General features: G+C 39.8%; 1 protein-coding gene across 1 annotated transcript in view; it reads left to right on the forward strand.

Moving 5' to 3' along the window:
* The window catches only part of coro1ca (coronin, actin binding protein, 1Ca), a 23,727-nt gene extending 5,622 nt beyond the window's left edge, over positions 1 to 18,105 (forward strand). The window contains exons 2-11 of the mRNA XM_088297454.1: positions 4,751 to 4,947; positions 11,731 to 11,853; positions 13,220 to 13,349; positions 13,526 to 13,707; positions 13,796 to 13,915; positions 14,617 to 14,721; positions 14,804 to 14,949; positions 15,083 to 15,140; positions 15,224 to 15,454; positions 16,160 to 18,105. Coding sequence (XP_088153580.1) covers positions 4,753 to 4,947; positions 11,731 to 11,853; positions 13,220 to 13,349; positions 13,526 to 13,707; positions 13,796 to 13,915; positions 14,617 to 14,721; positions 14,804 to 14,949; positions 15,083 to 15,140; positions 15,224 to 15,454; positions 16,160 to 16,279 — 1,410 coding nt within the window. The 5' untranslated portion in view covers positions 4,751 to 4,752 and the 3' untranslated portion in view covers positions 16,280 to 18,105. The remainder of the gene's footprint in view (positions 1 to 4,750; positions 4,948 to 11,730; positions 11,854 to 13,219; positions 13,350 to 13,525; positions 13,708 to 13,795; positions 13,916 to 14,616; positions 14,722 to 14,803; positions 14,950 to 15,082; positions 15,141 to 15,223; positions 15,455 to 16,159) is intronic.
* Positions 18,106 to 19,061: the final 956 nt, after the last annotated feature.

Below are 19,061 nucleotides of genomic sequence, written 5' to 3' on the forward strand. Positions count from 1 at the left end.
TATCTGCTGACAGAATGGGGTAGCCATTGTTTTAATTGGAGTTGGTCATCGTATACTCAACATGCGATGGACACTCCACATTAAAGGATGTCTGCCATTTCTATCTATACTAGTGGTGTCCATTCTTCGTCCCGGGGGCCGTTCGTCGCCTGCCCATTGTGTGTTTTTTTTTTTTAGCAGCCTGCGGCAGATACTTTGAGTAACATCTGACATGGCCTACAATGCTACCTAATTAAGGGCGTAGGGATGTGTTCGAAGTGCGGCTGTTCAAAAAGTGAGGAAAGCTTTTTTAGATATGCAATGACAAATTTACAAGAAAATAGTAACAATTTGTGTGGCAACTAAGACTTAGAAAAAAATGGTTTCCTTTCCTTTCAGCTAAATTTCAAAGTCTGATTTGTCACCATATCACGTTAATGATCCTCAAGTAAAGTCACATCTTACTCCAGATGCCTCTTGGTTTCGTTCGAAATGTTGAGATGGTGTTCAGCTGCTGATCTATTCTAGTGGCATGCAGGGCTGTGATTTGTATTAGTGTGTTTAATAAGGTAATCTAAAAAAAAACAAAAACTAGACATCATCCTGGCTCTTGCTTCCCGCTATTTTTCTGACTGCGGCCTTTGGAGGACAAAGTTTGAACATGTTTGTCTACACACACACACACACACACACCCACCCCCACACACACCCCCACACACACCCACGCACACACACACACGCAAACAAACGCTGAAATTTCCACGCACATCTTCTGTAAGAGACCCCTCGTCAGATTTGTAGATTCAGCACCTCATTTTGCGGTAGTAGCCCAGTGCCTCTCCAATAGTGGGGTGGGCCCCTCTGTGGGGGCATGGTGCCATGCTGAGGGTGGTACGTGTGACCCTGGGGCACAATCTTTTTTTTTTCGCTGTACTACAATAAAGTGTAATTGCACATCTACTCCAGTAGTTGGCAGTGACGCTCTCATTGTCCATTATGTGCAGCGAGTATTAACTCCACGGTGTCGGTTTGTTTTGCAGCAAAAATGCTATTATTTATCGTTGCAGCGGAGAGTGGGTGGTGGGGTGGGGGCACAAATTCTTTTTCTTCTTGCTAGGAGAGGGCGTAACAGAAAATAATTGAAGCACTGTGGTGGGCGGACATTTGTAAGAGGAAAAATGAATGATGAGTCTCTTGTCTTTCCTGTGACTGCAATAATTGGTGGCATGCTGGTTCTCGTCAGCGTTAACCCTTGCCAAGCTCTCTCTTAATATTCTATTCAAGGATAAATAAGAAGGTTTAGTTAGAAGTGAATCAATTGTTCTTGACACACTTGCAAACCTCCGATTTAGCAACTAAGGCCTGCTACTCAAGATGATGTCCACGACCCAGTTTAATGAGCATTTTTGGACTTCCCACCGCTTCATGACGAGCTGGTTCCTCCAATTCTGCGGTCCACCTGACTTTGTTGGTCAGGACTGTATTTATTTCCTCCTCCTTGTTCCTCACTCAGGTTGCTATGTGATTGGTAACATTACGTTTCACGTCACAGACTTGACTCTCAAGTCAACAGCTTTGCCTACACAGAATAGATTTTTGGTCATAAATAGTGAACAAGATTTAATGTGTAAACTACAGGCTAATCTTACAGGGTAATTAGGAAGGGGTAAAATTCGGACAAAAGCAAGCGATTGTCTTTCCGTGTATACCAGGCCTAAGGCAGGTAAACGTTCTTTGTATACTGGAACTCAGAGAAGCCTGCTAAAATTTGGTCATGGTGCTTTCCTCTTTGTCATTTCTTGAGGCTCTGGGGTCCTCTTTCTGTCTCCCCACATCAGGGTAAACCGATGATTCAGTTGGCAGTAGGGTACATGACTCTGCTAACATCAGATTCACCCAAAAGATTTGCAGCCACTTTAATTTAGTGAGGGCCAAACCAGGGCTGTAATTCTCAGTCGGCTGTCACTGGGAAGCGCGTCCCACCTCCAAGGTGTGGTTGTGTAACTGTGACATACATCAAGGGGTGTCAATCTGGTGCTAACTAATGCTGGCATAAACACTACTTTGCTGACATTTTCCTGAATGTCACTCTTACTGGTATGGAAGGAGAGGTAAGCGATTATTCTATACAATTTCCAACAGTCTCCAGATGTTTTATTTTCACACCCAATGTTTTTTGTCAAAATACGTATCAAGCGTCATACATTTTAAAGACCCTGTTGTCTTGCTTAAATCAGCAGATTTTTACAATGCAAGTGAGCGACTGTTCACCCTGCCCCTTATTAGTGATTATCGGCCGGGCCATTTTTATTTTTTTTTAAATTTATTTTCCAACTTTCAAGGCAGATAAATTGTAAGATGGTTTATTTTGGCTCACTGAAGCACTCTCGCTCTGCTGTGCTTGTGGCCCTGCCTGCAGAAGCAGATTGGCCCGCCCACAGCACCATCTGATTGGTTCCTTCTGCAGTGGGTAACAGCCAATCAGCAATAAGCTGCCTGTTTGCTTTTTCACCTCAAGTCACACAAACCACGAGAGAGGTCCCATGAGCAGCGGAAGGTAAAGCAACAGACTTTGGCAAAATTTACAACTCACAATAAGCTTTATAGCGATGTTTGTTTTCATGAACTGTAAGACATTCTCTTTTTTTTTTTTTTTTTTTTTTTAGAAAAGAACTTTGTTTTAAAATTCAAAGATCTAGAAAAAAAGTCATTTAAAGTGAAGTGTTGGGGTTTTCATTTTTCAAAATTGTTTACACCATTTTTCCCCCCTACGGCCTCTGATAATCTAGATCGTGTCAGCCCTGAAAAAAAATATTAGTTTAACACTAAATGCATGCCCAATTCATTTTTTTTTTGTTGAATCTAATCTTTTTAGGTACTCGTTTTCTGCCACACCATCCACTGTTGCTTTTTGTGCCGTCTCTTTTTTTCAAGCACTAGTGATATTTGTCGACTTTTGACAGCCTCAGTGTGGACTGATTAGTCCTTAAGCAAACACAAATTAGTGATAGACCGCTTTTTTCAGGGCGTCATGGAGGCTGATAGCCGAGATTTGAAGCTGATGTTCATTTGTTGGAAAAAAAAAAAGGATTAAAATGGTGTCAAAATTTTGAAAAATCTAAACTCCAAAACTTAGTTTAAATGCGTTTATGTGAAGCAAATTTAGTTGTTTTCCAACATAGTAAAGCTTTTTTAAATGTTAGAAAGTAGACAACTCACTTGCATGTCTTATAGTTCAATGAAAACAAACAATAGTTTTCTATTAGTTGTGAGTTGTAGTAGACTTGACATTTATTAACATTTTGGCACAGTCTGTTTCATTTCATTGCTATGCTCGCGGGACCTCTCTCGTGGTGTGTGTGACTGGAGGTGAAAAAGCAGACAGGCAGCTTACTGCTGATTGGCTGCTACAAGGAACCAGATAGTGCTTTAGGCGGGACAATCTGCTTCTGCAGGCAGGGCCACGAGCACAGCAGAGAGAGAGAGAGAGAAAGATGTGTGCTGCAGCGAGACAAAATAAACCAGCGTTTCATTTATTGGCCTTGAAAGTTTAAAAAAAAAAAAGGCTGATGCCGATACTCGGTCAAATGCCTTTTTTTTTTTTTTTTTTTTAGCATTTTCAGTTTGAAATAATGTCCTGTTTTTTATGTAGGGATGGAAATTAAAACACTTTTAAAAATCCTAATCATTGATTAATCAACAGAACAATCAACAAATTAGTCAGTTATTCAAATAATCCTTATTGGTTGCATCCCTCTGAAAACGGCATCTGCTTGGTGGAGAAAGTGTTGTGAGAATATGCGTTCTTGAAACTTCTAGCAAGATTTGAGTGGAGTCTCACTTCACTCTTCCCTCCCCTACTTGAGTCTCCACCCAAAGAAATGCCCTCAGCTCACAAACGTGTGCACTGTCGCACTTGAAGGCTACTGGTTTGATGATTTTTTTTTTAACTCCGCTATCAATTAAAGCAAAGGCGTGATCAACTTACCTGATCTTTATCCATCCTGGGAATATTCGGAAAAAGTCATGTTAATGGACAAAAGTCACGAGGTTTAGTACTTTAAGACCTGACAAATGAGCACATCTAATCAGCAAAATTAGTTTTTTTCTTTTTGCCTGCCTGTTCTTATCATTCACCTGCACTCAGTACTCTGCTTGTCACCAAATCACTGTTTTTGTGAAAAATCGAATTTTATGTTCCCGCGTAAATCTCATGCTCGTAAGGTTTTACATGAGCCTTTGTGAATTTTTGTTAACATTTCAAAGAAGACCTTGTTTGTTTTGGGCTGTTAGGACACTCCCGATATCCCTTCAGGAAGAGCTTCCTGCTTGTGTTATGATCCTTGTCCTACAGAACCGTATGTGCTTGTCCCCCCACTTCTACAGGCTTTTTATGTCATTTTTTTTTTAATGCAGCATTCACTTGTGCTGTGGCAAACAATGGAGTAAGTCAACCCAAACCACAACCACTTGTGCGATTTTAGCTCGTTATGTTCTGTTCGAACAGACCTAGTTTGATTTTGTTCAAACTTTGTTTTGTGGCAAAAAGTCTTTGGTCAGATTTCGTAGCCAAATTTGTAGCATATAAATGAGCTTGTTTTATAACAAGATGCTTCTTGGTAACACATTAAACAAATCCAAGTTTGTGTCATTTCGGTTGGATATGTTTTTGGTTTTAAATGTTTGCTATTCAAACGTTTTTAATTTGCGACGTTCCTCCTTTGTAGTCTGTGTGCATTTTAAATTTAAAACGCTGTCTTGTCTCTCACAGATATGAAAGGAGTTGTGCGGAAGAGCAAATTTCGTCACGTGTTTGGCCAGGCGGCGAAAAATGATCAGTGTTACGACGATATCCGGGTGTCAAGGGTCACATGGGACAGTGCATTCTGTGCGGTTAACCCCAAGTTTGTTGCCATAATTATTGAAGCCAGCGGTGGTGGAGCTTTCCTGGTTCTCCCTCTTAACAAGGTAAGCTGAATACACATACTGTATACTCTCTTCGAAGAATTTGGTATGCTTGTCATATGCTGGTCAGGTGATATAAAAAGTCCACACCTCCCCTGTTCAAATGCCGATCGATTCCAAAAAGATTAGTTTGTGACATCTATTCTGAAAGTACCCTTCAAACCTGAAATAATTGAAACAGATTGGTTATTAAAGTTGGCCAAAATACCTGCCGAGTGGCACAGAAGCCTCATTGAAAGTTATAAAATTGGCTTGATTGCATCAAAAGGTTTTACAACGAAATAGTAAGTTAATGGTTCCATCATTTTTGTCACTGGTTATTTTTCCACAAACTGTTTTCATTACTTTTGTCAGAACAAAGTTATTTGCGTGACCACTATGGCATTTTCTTTCATTAACAGTGGATTACCAATGATTCTGTCCATGTGTGTATTGAAAGAATTGGTAGAAGGCTTTACACACATTTTGAAGCTGATCAGTGATTAAAAAAAAAAGAAAATCTCTCTCTCTATCTGATTGACTGAGGCTGAAAGACTCCCAAATGCTTTACAGCATACATGTTTTGCGTTAATTATACTTCGTTGTTCCTTGTTTTGGTTGTTTTATTGTTTGTTATTATGCTGTTCAGTTGATGTTGACAGTTTTGGTTTTGATTTAAAACCGTGACTGTAAGGAGTGTGGTTTCTAGCCAGATCCCTCGCCCAACATGTCATTACTTGCTGTTAATGGCAAAGTGTCTGACTCACTGCTTGAGTTGTCACAAAAGCTGTCCAAGCACCTGCGGGACTGCTAAAGAGATGCGACTTACTCAGTTTTGCTTTTTTTTTTAAAGCCACTTTGATTAAAACATATGCTACCATGCATGCTTGTTATTACTTAAGCTGAGGCATGTCTTGTCATACCTGTGCTCGTTAATGAAATGCACCCTTTGTATGTGCATTATTCATAAAAGCACAAGCAACAGAGACTCCGCCTAATACGGTGCACCCTATGGTCGTGGCAATACGGTAGTTACACGCTGGTCATATAAGAGGAGCAGCAGCAGCAGCATCAAATATCAGTGGCACGTCTCGTTTTAGTTAAAAACAGAACCGTCAATGGTATAAATATTTGCTCCGGGTCTTTTATTGTATGTTGTAAACAAATAATTCTTTTTCCTTGTACGACTGGGTAGGATGAAGTTGCTTCTCGAGGCCACTTACTCAGCATAGCCATGCATATTGTTCCCTCCTTTTGGAACTCAGAGCTGAACACGCCATTCCTTTCCCTCATGCCTTCAATCTCATCCTTTGTCCCACTTTGCTGAATGTCTGCTAATTTATTCCTTAATTTCCATATGAAGGACGCGGTGAGAGGGAAGGCAGCTCAGCAAGGGAAACGTTTCTGATGATTCCGCTCACGTTTTGGCTTTGTCTCTACCTTATTCCTGAGGACTGTTTTGCACAAAACCTCCTCTAAATAATCAGAAGTTCAAAAAGTTTTGCTTTTCGAAAACGATCACAACTTAAATTTGCAATTGAGAGAAGAGTTCAGAAAATAATCTAACATTTGTAGGAATCGGGTTAGAAATATTTTCTCTTTTTGAGATGCGACAATTTGTGTTCCCACATTTAAGTTTGTAACTGTCATACAAAGTGGACTCGTGTAAACGGCTACCATGTAAACAGAACATTGTCTCTGGTTCATACCTAAAGTTGCGCCCATAATTCACTCTAAGGCTAATGCTAATTGTGCGGTGTATATATATGAGGTAGTTGGAGCTGATGGGAAGGAGGATGGTGCCGCATAAATGACAATTCTTGAAGAAACCTGTTGGGAGTCTGCAAAAGACTTGACTGGGATGTGGGTTTTCCCTTCCAACAAGACAATGATATATTTATATTTTAAATTAAATAATTTTATATTTTGTTTGGTCCTAAAGGAACTTGGATCATTTCAATGTTTGAAAGAATTAATGTTCTTGTTGTGGACCAAAAAAATAATTCGTTTGAATCATCGTAATTTCAATTATTACCTTTAAAAATAGTCATTTTTTTTTCACATCATAATCAGCCCTACATATACTTCTATGTGTTTGTGTGTATAAACGCACGCGCGCACGTGTATGAGTATATAAGTATGTATATACGTGTGTGTGCGTGTGCACTCGTAAGATACACACGAACATAAGTTTAGCCTATTCTCATGCGTTAATCAGCTGATGTTGCTAAAGATTGCTTTATTGCTCAGTCGCTTGTTTCCGCCTTTGCGTCTCCCGCACTCAGTCGTGCTGAGTGCAGAATTTACCATATATGGTCAAATCTGCTCCCTGCCTTGACAGCCTTCCAAGAGTATTTCCTCTGTGCCTGCTATTGGCTGCGCCATGCAGTGTCAGTCCACATGTGAATTTAGAGCAGCTGAGATGAAAGAACTCGGCTGAAGTCAGTTGTCCCCATTAAATGGCACACGTATATGTTATAGTCTCTAACGTTGATTGATTTATTACGTGATCATATTCTTGTAATGTGACACTTTTACTATAATTATGTTCCAGACTGGATTCTGCTGTTTAAGCTTGTAAAAATATTCTAGTTCACAATGAAGCAGTAAGGCAGGCAATCGCTAATATTTCAATTACAAGCCTTTTTTTTTTAGTTCAAGAAAAAATGTCGTGCGTTGTCCATGCTTACAGTACGTTCGCTTATTCTATAATGATTGTGAATCTCTGCATTTCCGTCACTGTATGGTGCTCTTTTCACAGCCCATCATAATTGCTGTTATAAATCTTTCCAGTTCTGACTATGATATACCTTTTAATTCAGCCCTGTTTGTGTCCAGCACTTGGATAGAAAGACTTGTGAAAGGGGAATTTTCCATCACACTGTACAGGACAGCATCTGCATTGAAAAGACATGTGAATCATACCTTGTGCTACAACGGGGAGGAAGTGTGCAGGCCTCTTGTGTCAATGAAAAGAATGTCCTGTCCTGCCGGATGGAATGCTGTTCCTCAAATGTTTTTTGTTTTTCACTGGTGCGCTGCTTTGTGCATGTGCTTACATGCGTGAGTGTGAGTGAATCACCTTTATTTTCTGCTTTACTACTGGTTGCTGTGCAACTCGTTGTTCTCTAGGTTTGGGTTGCTTTTGTTCTATACTGGTTAGAAATTTTACGTAATCGTGTACTGCATTTAGCTTTTTGATCTGGGTATATTAACGCCGTTGAACTTTTTTGTTTCTGTTTTTTTTTTTTGGCTGGCATTTGTAGCATACAACTGTTAATGAATTTGTCAAGATTGTCAAAAGGGATTATATCTCATTTTAGGCCTTTCTGTGTGGACATTGCATTGTTCGCCCCATTCTTGCATGTGTTTTCTCAAACAGAATAGATTGATTCAGACGTTCATTGTGTGATAAGCACTTTTCTATAAATCGTCTTCAACAAGAAACTGGCAGGGCACACTGATTGGATATTTTTATATTTCTGAAGAAATGTGTTACCAGTATGGCAACGTCTGCATTGATTTAAGTCAAATTGATAAGGAAAACCAACACAGATTTTTTGATATATTGTAGTTGACGCCCAATCAAGCAAGTCACTACCAAATTTCCAGCATCTAAAGTTATTACTTGGTTCAAGCCAATCCTAAACCATATAATCTTGCTCAGACACAACATACATTAGTGGTTAAAATATTGTAGAACTGATCTTAACGAAAAAAAAATCATTTTCTTAAAAAAAATAATAATTTGAATATGAAATAAATGTATACAAATAATGATTTATTAACATATGTGTGTATGTATCACTGTGATGATAAATATTAAAATATGGTCAATGTGAGCGTGAACATTTATAATTGTGAAGTTTAAAAACTAAATGTTTTTGGTGTCAATCTGTTTCCCAAACCTACTGGTGTGCGTCAAGAGGTGAATGAGACGCGGTCACTTTGTGCACGGCATACGTTGTTACCTCATGACATTGAGGGACGTTGACATGCATTCGTTTATGGCGGCCCTGCCACATCTAATATGGTGGACACGCTTCACGACCACAAAAGTACTCAAAAGTCTATAGACGTCTATGCTTTGATTTAATGGTGCAGTTTCAACGTTACACTGGTCTTAATGGTGTCTAATCTATAGCGTTAGTGCCTTCTCAGTTAAATGCAAAACCTACATCAAGTTTCGTTCATAACAGACCAGTTATTGGTGGGTGAAACTGTCGCACTTCAAATATATTGCACTTCAATGCGCAAATGATGTGTGAATGTATTCACACACAATAAGGAATTCCACGGTGAGTGACGAACACCTGTTGATCTTTCCTCATGCAAATCTCACTTTATTTTCACATGGGCTGTTAAGTAGTTTAATTCAAAATAACGTGCTTTGCGCACTAGCACCCTTAAATCAATTTCAAATTAATTTCCCCTTTGCTTCTGTTAAGTTGGTCAGGAGTGTACATAGCAAACTAATTCATGCACACCGGCTCAACCGGTCTGAGGACACCTGCAAGAGGGTCTTATTACAGTTTTATTTGCTGTAGCTGTGCTTGCATGTGATGACAAAGGAAAAGCCAGACGTCCGTTGTCAGTTACAGGCATCACAAGCGTACTTTTACCCTCCAGATGTACAGCTAAAATCCCAGAAGAGCAAGATTTTGTGATTTAGGATTTTCTTGAACCAATTAATGACTTGCTTGATATTTGGGAGTGACTTTGTCAACTACAATATATATATATAAAATAAAAAAAAACATTTTCACTTATGGTAAATCAATAGTTAGACGTTAACATACTGGTTACACCTTTCTTCAGGAATGTCAAACTACCCAATCAATGTGCCCTGCCATATATTTAAGGCTGAGTTAACTTTATCCTGCAGTCACCAAATTCTACAGAGACTTCCAACAAACCAATTCGTGAGAGGCTATTGTAGCAGCAGCACGCAAAAATTCTGAGGTCTGACTTAAAGAGGCATATCAGTGGTGCATTCCTCATTAACATGATTTTGTCCCACATTCAGTGGCACTACAGATACTCAAGTTGTAGAAAAAGTTCAGTTTGCGTGGATCACTATGGGTTCTGCGAACATTCGCGATGCTCAGTAGGAACTTAGAGACTGGCGATCGGCACCAGATACCCGTTTCAAGTGCCAGAATTGACACCAGGCCAGCGTGCACGTGTCTCTTCAATGCAAGATCGAACGTGGGATTTTTGCTTTGTTTTAAATTAGAGTGATCTCATGGGGAAACAAACACCGTGAAGAAAAAGACATCATATTATTCATTCATTGTCATTCTAGCTAGTTCTTTCTGTATGTAAATTAAATATCGATTATGAAACCGGTCGGATTCTCCACCACCAGGCTAAGCAAGTTCTCTGGGGGAAACCATGCCTGATTATTTCCACAGATATTGGATCAGTCTCTTTTCTGACTTTGCACTTTTATTTTGAGTTGTATCCCAAAAACAGGACCCTATGGGATCATTTTGCCTTGATCATTTTTGTTCTCAACACATTCTACTGTGATTAATAAAGATAAGATTTTAAATGGGTGCATTTCTTTAATTGATATTTGCGATTCATTATTTTAGTGTTCCCGTCGTTTTTGTTTTTTTAGTAGTGTGCTAAACACACTATTGAGTCTCACTTACTCTGGACTTTGATCACTACCGTTGGCGTTGGAGTACTTGCCGCAATGCGGCAGTCAGGTGACTGCATGGTTAGACAGCTAATCATCATTTTCAACCTTATTTGGACTCTGAAATAAAAGACGATTGTCAGTACTCCAGCAGTGACTTGAGCTGCTCCCATGCACTTATCTAGAAATGACCCAGAGGGAGAAGCGTGTTGCAAATGTGGATACCCTAATCAGTTGCACAGAACATTAAACAGACTTGACCCTCCCTTGTACAAAGTCCACATGCAATTGGCCTTGAGTAAATACAAGTTAGTTGTTTACATAATTTACAGCACAATTCTAACTTTACTGTCTCTTCTTGCCACCAAAGAATGTAGCTTGTTGTTGTTCTGTATGAAGTCAAAATACAATCAGAGGCAGTCAGAGCAAGGCATTGAAGACACTGAAAAAGCACCTGGCTCTCCTTTCTTCTAACGTTACACGACTATCATTTTCACCTTTAAGGAGTCTATTAAAATGCTTTTTTTCTTCTTTATTTTGTCCATGTTATTAATGTAAAGGGTTTAGGATTCATTTTCAGAAGACATATGTGGCTTTCTAAGGGCGGTGGGCCTTGACAGTTTCGTGCAAAGTACTGTGTGTGGTTCAACATGGCTTTAACTCTAAACTTGGTTTGCCACATGTGCAGCTCCAATAAAGTCTTCAAGTCCTTTTGTCACAATTATAGGCGATGCGCTGTAGGCATTTTGGGGCAGCTGGGGGAGGTCATGTAATCATCTTGAAGTTGCTGGTTCGATCGCTAGCTCCCCTTTGATGGTCCTTGTGCTCCAAAACAAGAAACTGAAGCATGGGTTGCCCCTGATGAATAAATATGGATGGCATGACCATAACAGCGGATGTGAATGGCTGAATGAGAGCCCACCGCGTAGTTGGTAATAAAAATTCTCATGCCGCACAGTTTTTCTTTTTGATCGCTCAAGAGAATGCTACCATGTTTTTTTCTTTTTTTTTGTCAACTAAATTACCGATCTTTATGATTGAGGATCTTTTAACCACTTTTTGTTGTTTGCAAATGCACTGTAGATTGTACTTTAGTTTTCCTATTTGAAAACAAGCAGGTGACCAATATGTGAGACTTACTTCCTCTCCCGTTGTCTTTGCAGACGGGACGTATCGACAAGGCCTGCCCAACAGTGTGCGGTCACACCAGTCCAGTGTTAGACATTGACTGGTGCCCCCACAATGATCAGGTCATCGCCAGTAGCTCTGAGGACTGCTCAGTGATGGTAAGATCTGCTGCACATTTTACGCTTCAAGCTCCTCTTTTTAACTATGTTGAAACAGCAGCACACAGGTTTTGCCAACAAATGACCAGAAATTCCCCTGCGTTTATTGCGAAACACGGGCCTGTTGTAACTCATGCGTGGGTGTGGACCTCACCCTTCGGATTAGATTAGAGTCATATTTTATTGAAATCATAGCGGGGAGATTAATTCAACAATTTTTTTGTCTGAGGTTATTATCGTTAATCATTATCATCAGTGTATAGTTTAGTTCATTGAATCAGTTAAATTTCAGAGGATGGTCCATTTTTGAACCGATGCATTTTTCTTATCAGGAAAATTATATGATCTTGCATTTTTAGTTTTATGAATTTAGAGAAATCAATGCAAAACTAAGGCCATTAAAAATGCCTCCTGGTCATGAGCATTATGGCCATTATACATATTGGCCTACATGCGGTACAAATCTTAAAGGCCCTAATATGCACTTTGTGCAAAACGTAGAGCAGGTGCCCCCTTGAGCGCACTGCCCCAGTGACAAACCGTCAGTTCCTTAAAGGTACAAATTTAGCACTTTTTTTTCTGAAAGTGTAGAACACTATCATGCACGTTTTAGATGTTTTCCTCCTCCAACAGCCCTGACTCAAACGATCAAGATCGCTATCAGACTTCTGCAATGATTGCTAATGATTATTTGAATCTAGTGTACTGAAGGAGGGAAACATGTAAAAAAAAAAAAAAAAAGTTCGATAGTGGCCCTTGAGTACTGGAGTGTTGACACCTGTGGTGTAGAGGGCTGAAAGGAGTATAGAATGTTAGAAAATCTTTTTTTCCTGGGGGGGGGGGGGGGGGTAGATGACTCTTCCTGTTCAACCCGGTGTATGGTTGGTCCACTATGCTTCAGTCATCAGCCACTGCACTGTAGGCTTGTGTCCAGTGAACATTTGTTTCCCAATGTCAGTCTGTATTTGCATTTTTAACAAGTGACCCCATCTTTTTGACACAGTTAACTGCTAGGTCACGCATACCCTAAATTGTGTAATATACTGCCCTTCATACTACAATTGGGTTGCTGCTGCCCCCTTGAGTTGATTTTTAGAATACATTTCCCAACAATCGTTTTTATACAGTAGTTACACCCATTTTAGATTCTATTATGGCCATCACTATCAAATACCTTGATTTGATTTCATTTAGCTTATTTCAATTTAATTGAGTGCAAAATATTATTTGCTTATTTGTTTATTTGATTATTGTTCTTTATTTGTGAAAAGCACGGAACGTATAAAAGATAAAAAAAAGAGTACTCTATCGTCTGCCTTTAGCCTTGCTAGAGATGCTCTTAGTGGAAGTTTTCAATCCTTCACAGGTGTGGCAAATTCCTGAGAATGGCCTCATTGCTCCTCTCTCTGAGCCCGCTGTGGAACTGAAGGGCCACTCCAAGCGAGTCGGCGTAATCACATGGCACCCCACAGCTCGCAATGTTCTTCTCAGTGCAGGTGAGCCCTCCTCTTCTTTCTGAAACTCTCCAATTCTATGGCTACTAGAATAATTTCAAAACTTTGCTAAATTCTTCTTTCCATTAATTAGACTATGGTCTTTTGATTGTCTTGAAAAAGTTTGCCCCCGTGAAATATCTTGAGGGATTAAAATGAGACCATTTATGTGCTGTCAGGTTGTGACAACGTGATCATCATCTGGAACGTGGGCACAGGCGAGGCCATGATCACTTTGGAAGACATGCACCCTGATATGATTTACAATGTTTGCTGGAATCGCAATGGCAGTCTCATCTGCACTGCCTGCAAGGACAAGTCTATCCGTATTATTGATCCCCGCAAGGAGGAAATTGTTGCTGTAAGAGAGAAAAAGTGGGGTGGGAGCCATTTTATTCATTTTTTTTAAAGAAGAATATTTTGTCTGAAATGACCAACTCTTCTTTCAGGAGAAAGAAAAAGCACATGACGGTGCCCGTCCCATGAGGGCTATTTTCCTGAAGGATGGCAAAGTCCTCACCACCGGATTCAATCGTAGGAGTGAGAGACAGATCGCCCTCTGGGACACGGTCAGTCATTATGCAGTCTCGCTGGAACACACAGGAGGTCCTCATTTTACAAACGAGTTACAACCTGAATTTCCGTGGAAGTCAGAATTTAATACTGCCTAAATCTCTTAGTAAATATCCAAATACATGTTTCATACTTCTTATTGTTCAAACAAAATTAATTAAAATAAAAAAAGAAATAAAGATATTGTACACCACTGATGAGACGCGCCATCATGTGAAAAAGGTTTTTATGGTAGCGCATTGGTAATGCGTTCCCAAAGTGATCCGCATCCGCAGACGAGACTACGTCACTCAATACATAGTGCTTACGGGAAATGTGGTCCAGCGCGTCGGAATTTCTACAGTGGAGTGATTTGATGGGAGATAGAAATACAGTATTGCGGATGTGGGGTGGGGGTTAATGATGATTCAGGTCTTGTTAAAGTACAGTTACTCAAAACAACTTTGCTGCCAGCGCTCGCAGAGCGCAGTAGCATTTTGGGCTCTGAATGACAATGATTGGCGGCTTAGACAAAAATCATGATTGAGCCGTTCAGAGGCCGTCTTAAGAAAAACAAACATGTTGCATACGGGCAAAAAAAGAGACACGGCGGTCGTAAAGTCGAAACGTAGGTTTGAGTGTGTCGTAACCTGAGGACTTCCTGTATCCCTTGACTTTCACAAAGCGCTTCTAATTTATGTACTTCTATTATTTCCAGAAAAATTTGGAGGAGCCCATGACTGTGCATTGCATGGATGCCAGCAATGGAGTGCTCTTGCCCTTCTATGACCCAGACACCAACATGGTTTACTTTTGTGGAAAGGTATGTTCAAATTCCTCAAGCCCGTCGTCTTAGAAATTCGACCTATATATTATTAACATTTTTATTGCATGTGTTTTGACAGGGTGACAGCAGCATCCGATACTTTGAAGTCACAGATGAGGATCCATATGTTCACTTCCTTAGCAGCTTTATCTCCAAGGAGTCTCAGAGGGGCATGGGCTGGATGCCGAAGAGGGGCCTTGATGTCAACAAGTGTGAAATCGCTAGGTAAGGCCTTGTAAAATGCAGTTCTTACCCTCACCACTAGAGGGCACTATATGGTCAATAAACAAGTCAATTGCTGTTTTTTGTTTAAGGCACTGAACTCTTCGTAAAAGTTAACTTTGTTCATTACCATCAGGTATTATAAACTGCATGACAGGAAATGTGAGCCTATAGTGATGACCGTACCAAGAAAGGTGAGTGTTCACCCTTAGCAGACACTTTGCACTCAGCCAAACTAACCCAACACACTGACAAACACTCTGCTCTCCGCTCTCAGTCTGACCTGTTTCAGGATGACTTGTACCCTGACACAGCTGGGCCCGACTCGGCCCTGGAGGCCGAGGAGTGGCTTGAGGGTAAGGATGGTGACCCCATCCTTATCTCCCTCAAAAATGGCTATGTTCCAACCAAGAGCCGTGATTTCACGGTTGTCAAAAGGAACGTTTTAGATGCAAAGGTGACCAAGAGCACCGAGAACTCTTCCCCGGCCGCCCAGAATACATCAATTGTGAGTATTGCTTCATTACAATTACATGCACTATGGTTTAGTTGATTTAGTACCTCTTTTTCAGTCAATTATTTAATTTGAAAGGGCATCGCATTGGAAGAGTAGTTAGTCATTGTGCGCAATATTCCAATCTTGGCTTGGGCAAAAACATTGGTGTGAATGTGACTGAGTGGCTGTCTGTTTCATTATCAGCCTTGTGAGTGACAGTTGATCCGTCAACGGTGTTTCCTCCCTGGCTCTAAACTTGCCTTATCCCTCAACATGATCAATGCATGCATGGATGTTTTTTTTTTTTTTTAACATATATACAGCACATATAAGAAGTGCGCTGTTCACATGCCAGATTTTTGTGATGGAGAAAAATGAGACTAGGATAAATCATTTCTAAACGTTCCACCATTAATGTAATAAACTCATCCTTGTACAACTCAATAGAAAAATGCCCTCAAAAGCAAATATTGTATGCTTACTTAATGTTTCATTGAATATTGTTTACTTATGAGTAGTATATTTCTTTATCTAAACTTACAAATGACCAGGTCTGCTCTGCTGCTAGCGCTCAACCGAAACACGGTCGTCCACCTCGACCGGTTGCCATGTGCAAGCTATACAGACTAACATACTTTGTTAATGTTGGCTTGTCTGGACACGTTTCGGGCATGTGCTTTCTTTGACAAAAAAATCTTGATGTTACTGTACCCACAGAAATCAGACTCCAAGCTGGAAGAGATTTTGAAAGAAATCAAATCCCTCAAGGACCTGGTCAGCAGTCAGGAGAAGCGACTTGTCAAACTTGAAGAGCAAATGTCCAAAATTGCTATTTAGGGACTCTTTGCCTGCTGCTGCTACAATCCGCAACGTTCCACTGGCTGGGAGGACGACACGACCAGTCACTGCCGAGCTCAATGACAGCGTTTCGTCTGAGGCCTGTCTTGACGACGATCCTTAGCAACATTCCAGATGAACTTTTCCTAGCCAGACCCAAGCCCTCTGCATAACACAGTTGGAATAAGGACATGTGGCAACTTTTGCAGGAAGTGTTCCTTCTTTTTCCTTAACAAAGAACTGTTTCTCTCTTCATTCTATGGCTACTTCGAAAACATGTCTTACACTATCATTTCCTTTTTTTTTTGGACAAAAGGGCCAAATAATTTCCAATATAAGAAATCACTTTTTTTGTTGCCATATCAGAAAATGGTAATGTAGACAAATTGGACTATTTGTTTGCCAAACGCTCACTTGATGACTTTTTCTTGGTGATTTTGCTGCACAAATCAACCTCCATCGTCTTATCTTGTTCTTACTCTCGCAGGCATTACTTGCACTGTATGCTTGGTGCAGTAAATGAAAGTAAACGTCCGCCTGTTTTTTTTTTTTTTTTAAATGTGTCCCCAGGAATAAGCAATTTACCAATCACTAGGAGTCTTATTTGCTTCTGGGAGAGGTTCAGGCACACTCCACACACAATGATAGTTAGGTGTGATTAGATCATTGGTTGTCTTTAATTTCCAACAATCATGAAAAACAGGACATGGTTTGACACAAATAGTAACAAATGTAAGATTGCTCAAGGTATTTCTTTTTATGTACATTGTGTGACTCAGAGCCTAATGTCTTTGGCCTTCTTATTGTATTGTCAGCATGTACATTCTGCCTTTGCCTTTTTTTTTTTTTTTAAGCCCATTTCTCATTCCAGCTGTGCTTATGTCCCTTAGGCGCTCCCACTTTTTTTCCCTCCTATTTAGTACACAAACCTTGATTGTCTCACGTGAGCTGATATAAAGTATCAATTTTCAATACTTTCCATCTGCTTCCCATTGGGAAGGAAAGACGGGTAAAAGTGCGTCATTCACTTTGGATATTTGTTGCCACTGTAAAGCCCTGAAAGTGCCATATCGGTGCGACTGTGCAAATGTTTTGTAGAGCACTGTTGAGTGTTAGCGTGTGTAGTTCAAGTCACGTCGTAAAAGGAAAATGTGAAACCATGTAACGGTTCATCTGGTTTGGTTCCTCAACGAGTCTGATTACTGGATGACAGCTTTACTCTGAAAAATCTCATAATTGCAGCAAGCAGCATTAATGGTCCCCATTTGGAACAACGGTATGACTCTTTAGAAGCCATTTAAAAAAAAAATGTAACATCAAGTCAATATTAGTGGGGGAATATAGTGTGACGTGACTATCTGTGGTGCTCTGTTTGCGCTGTTGGCACCTGAGCTAGGTTTCGCAAAATGGCACAAGACAACTAATCCAAAGGGACACCATAGATTGGAAAAGTTGAAAGATGTATGTTTGTATTATGGTCTAGAGAATGAGTGAAAGCTGTTTAAATGACAATGTGTGTACTTGTGCGTTCGGGATTATTTTTTTGTTTTTGTTTTTTTATTTTTCCTACGCTTTGTGGCTGTGCCGAAGAGGGTATTTTTTAGGGTGGCTGGGTTTTTAAATGTTTCTCCTTGTTAGCGTTCCCTGCACCTTGCCATAATGCAACAGCTGAAACCTCTGTTATATTGGAGGGGCGTGTATGAAAATCAAAGAAAAAGCAACTGAAAATGAACCAGGTTGAAGCCTCATTGCGAGGTGTGCTCAGCATTTTTGTCTTGCTTCAAGTATCAAACATTGATTACAAAAATAAAGACGTTTTAAAACGGGCTAGTGATTGGGTGATTTGATTGAATGCAATTGGCAATGCTCTTTTCAACAGTTGAGTTGATGAAACGTAAACATTTGATGAAATATGTTCATGTTATGAATTTAGTGTGTCTGGCACATGACTTTTTTATTTGAATGCTCATGCAATTTTGTGTAGTTCATGACACTTTAACGTGGGCCAAAGATTGCATTTAAGACATTTTTCTGAATTGGTCCAGATGACACACAACAGATAATCTCAATTTTCAAAGGTACTGAAGAACAACTCAAATGCATTCATAGAAACCTCCACAATTTACAGAAATTTAAATAAAAGTTTGGAGCATATCATTCAATCAATTTCTTGGAAGTTAGACTCCACCAGCCGTGCGACGGCAACTCTTGAGTCCCAAGCCAATGAGCTGCACAGGCACACTTAACAAGGTGTTATGACATATGACCAAAATCATGCTCTTTTCAAAACAACTGAGTCAAAACTAACAGAGAGGCTCTGTTAATACAAACTCAAGGATCACTTGAATAGAATGTCTTTTTCGCTGCATGATTTGGGCAAATGTCACATATATGTTGTGTGTGTATTGATTATATAAATCATCTGACAAACATCCACAGTTTTATTCAACAGAAGTGAAGCAAAGCACAAGAGAAACACAAAACACACAGCCCAAAAGAGATGAATACAAACGGTGAAAATTATATCCTTAGACTTGTACAAACTGAGCATTTCACATTTGAATGAGAGACTTTTAGTTGTGCTTAAACAGCGGGACGCACTTTGATAGTCTATAGTTTCAATCAAATCAGATAAATACTAAAATAATCCACCTAAGATCACCAGCCATATGTTGGCAAATAAATTGACACTTGAAACAAAGCCGTGGTCCATTTGTAAATACTGCTGTTAATTTTAATAAGAAAAAAAGCAATATTTAATAGTCAAACTTCGATAATTTAC

This window comes from Idiotropiscis lumnitzeri, chromosome 1 (assembly GCF_059441095.1).
Source record: "Idiotropiscis lumnitzeri isolate Australia: NSW breed Sydney's pygmy pipehorse chromosome 1, RoL_Ilum_1.0, whole genome shotgun sequence".
Lineage (NCBI taxonomy): Eukaryota > Metazoa > Chordata > Actinopteri > Syngnathiformes > Syngnathidae > Idiotropiscis > Idiotropiscis lumnitzeri.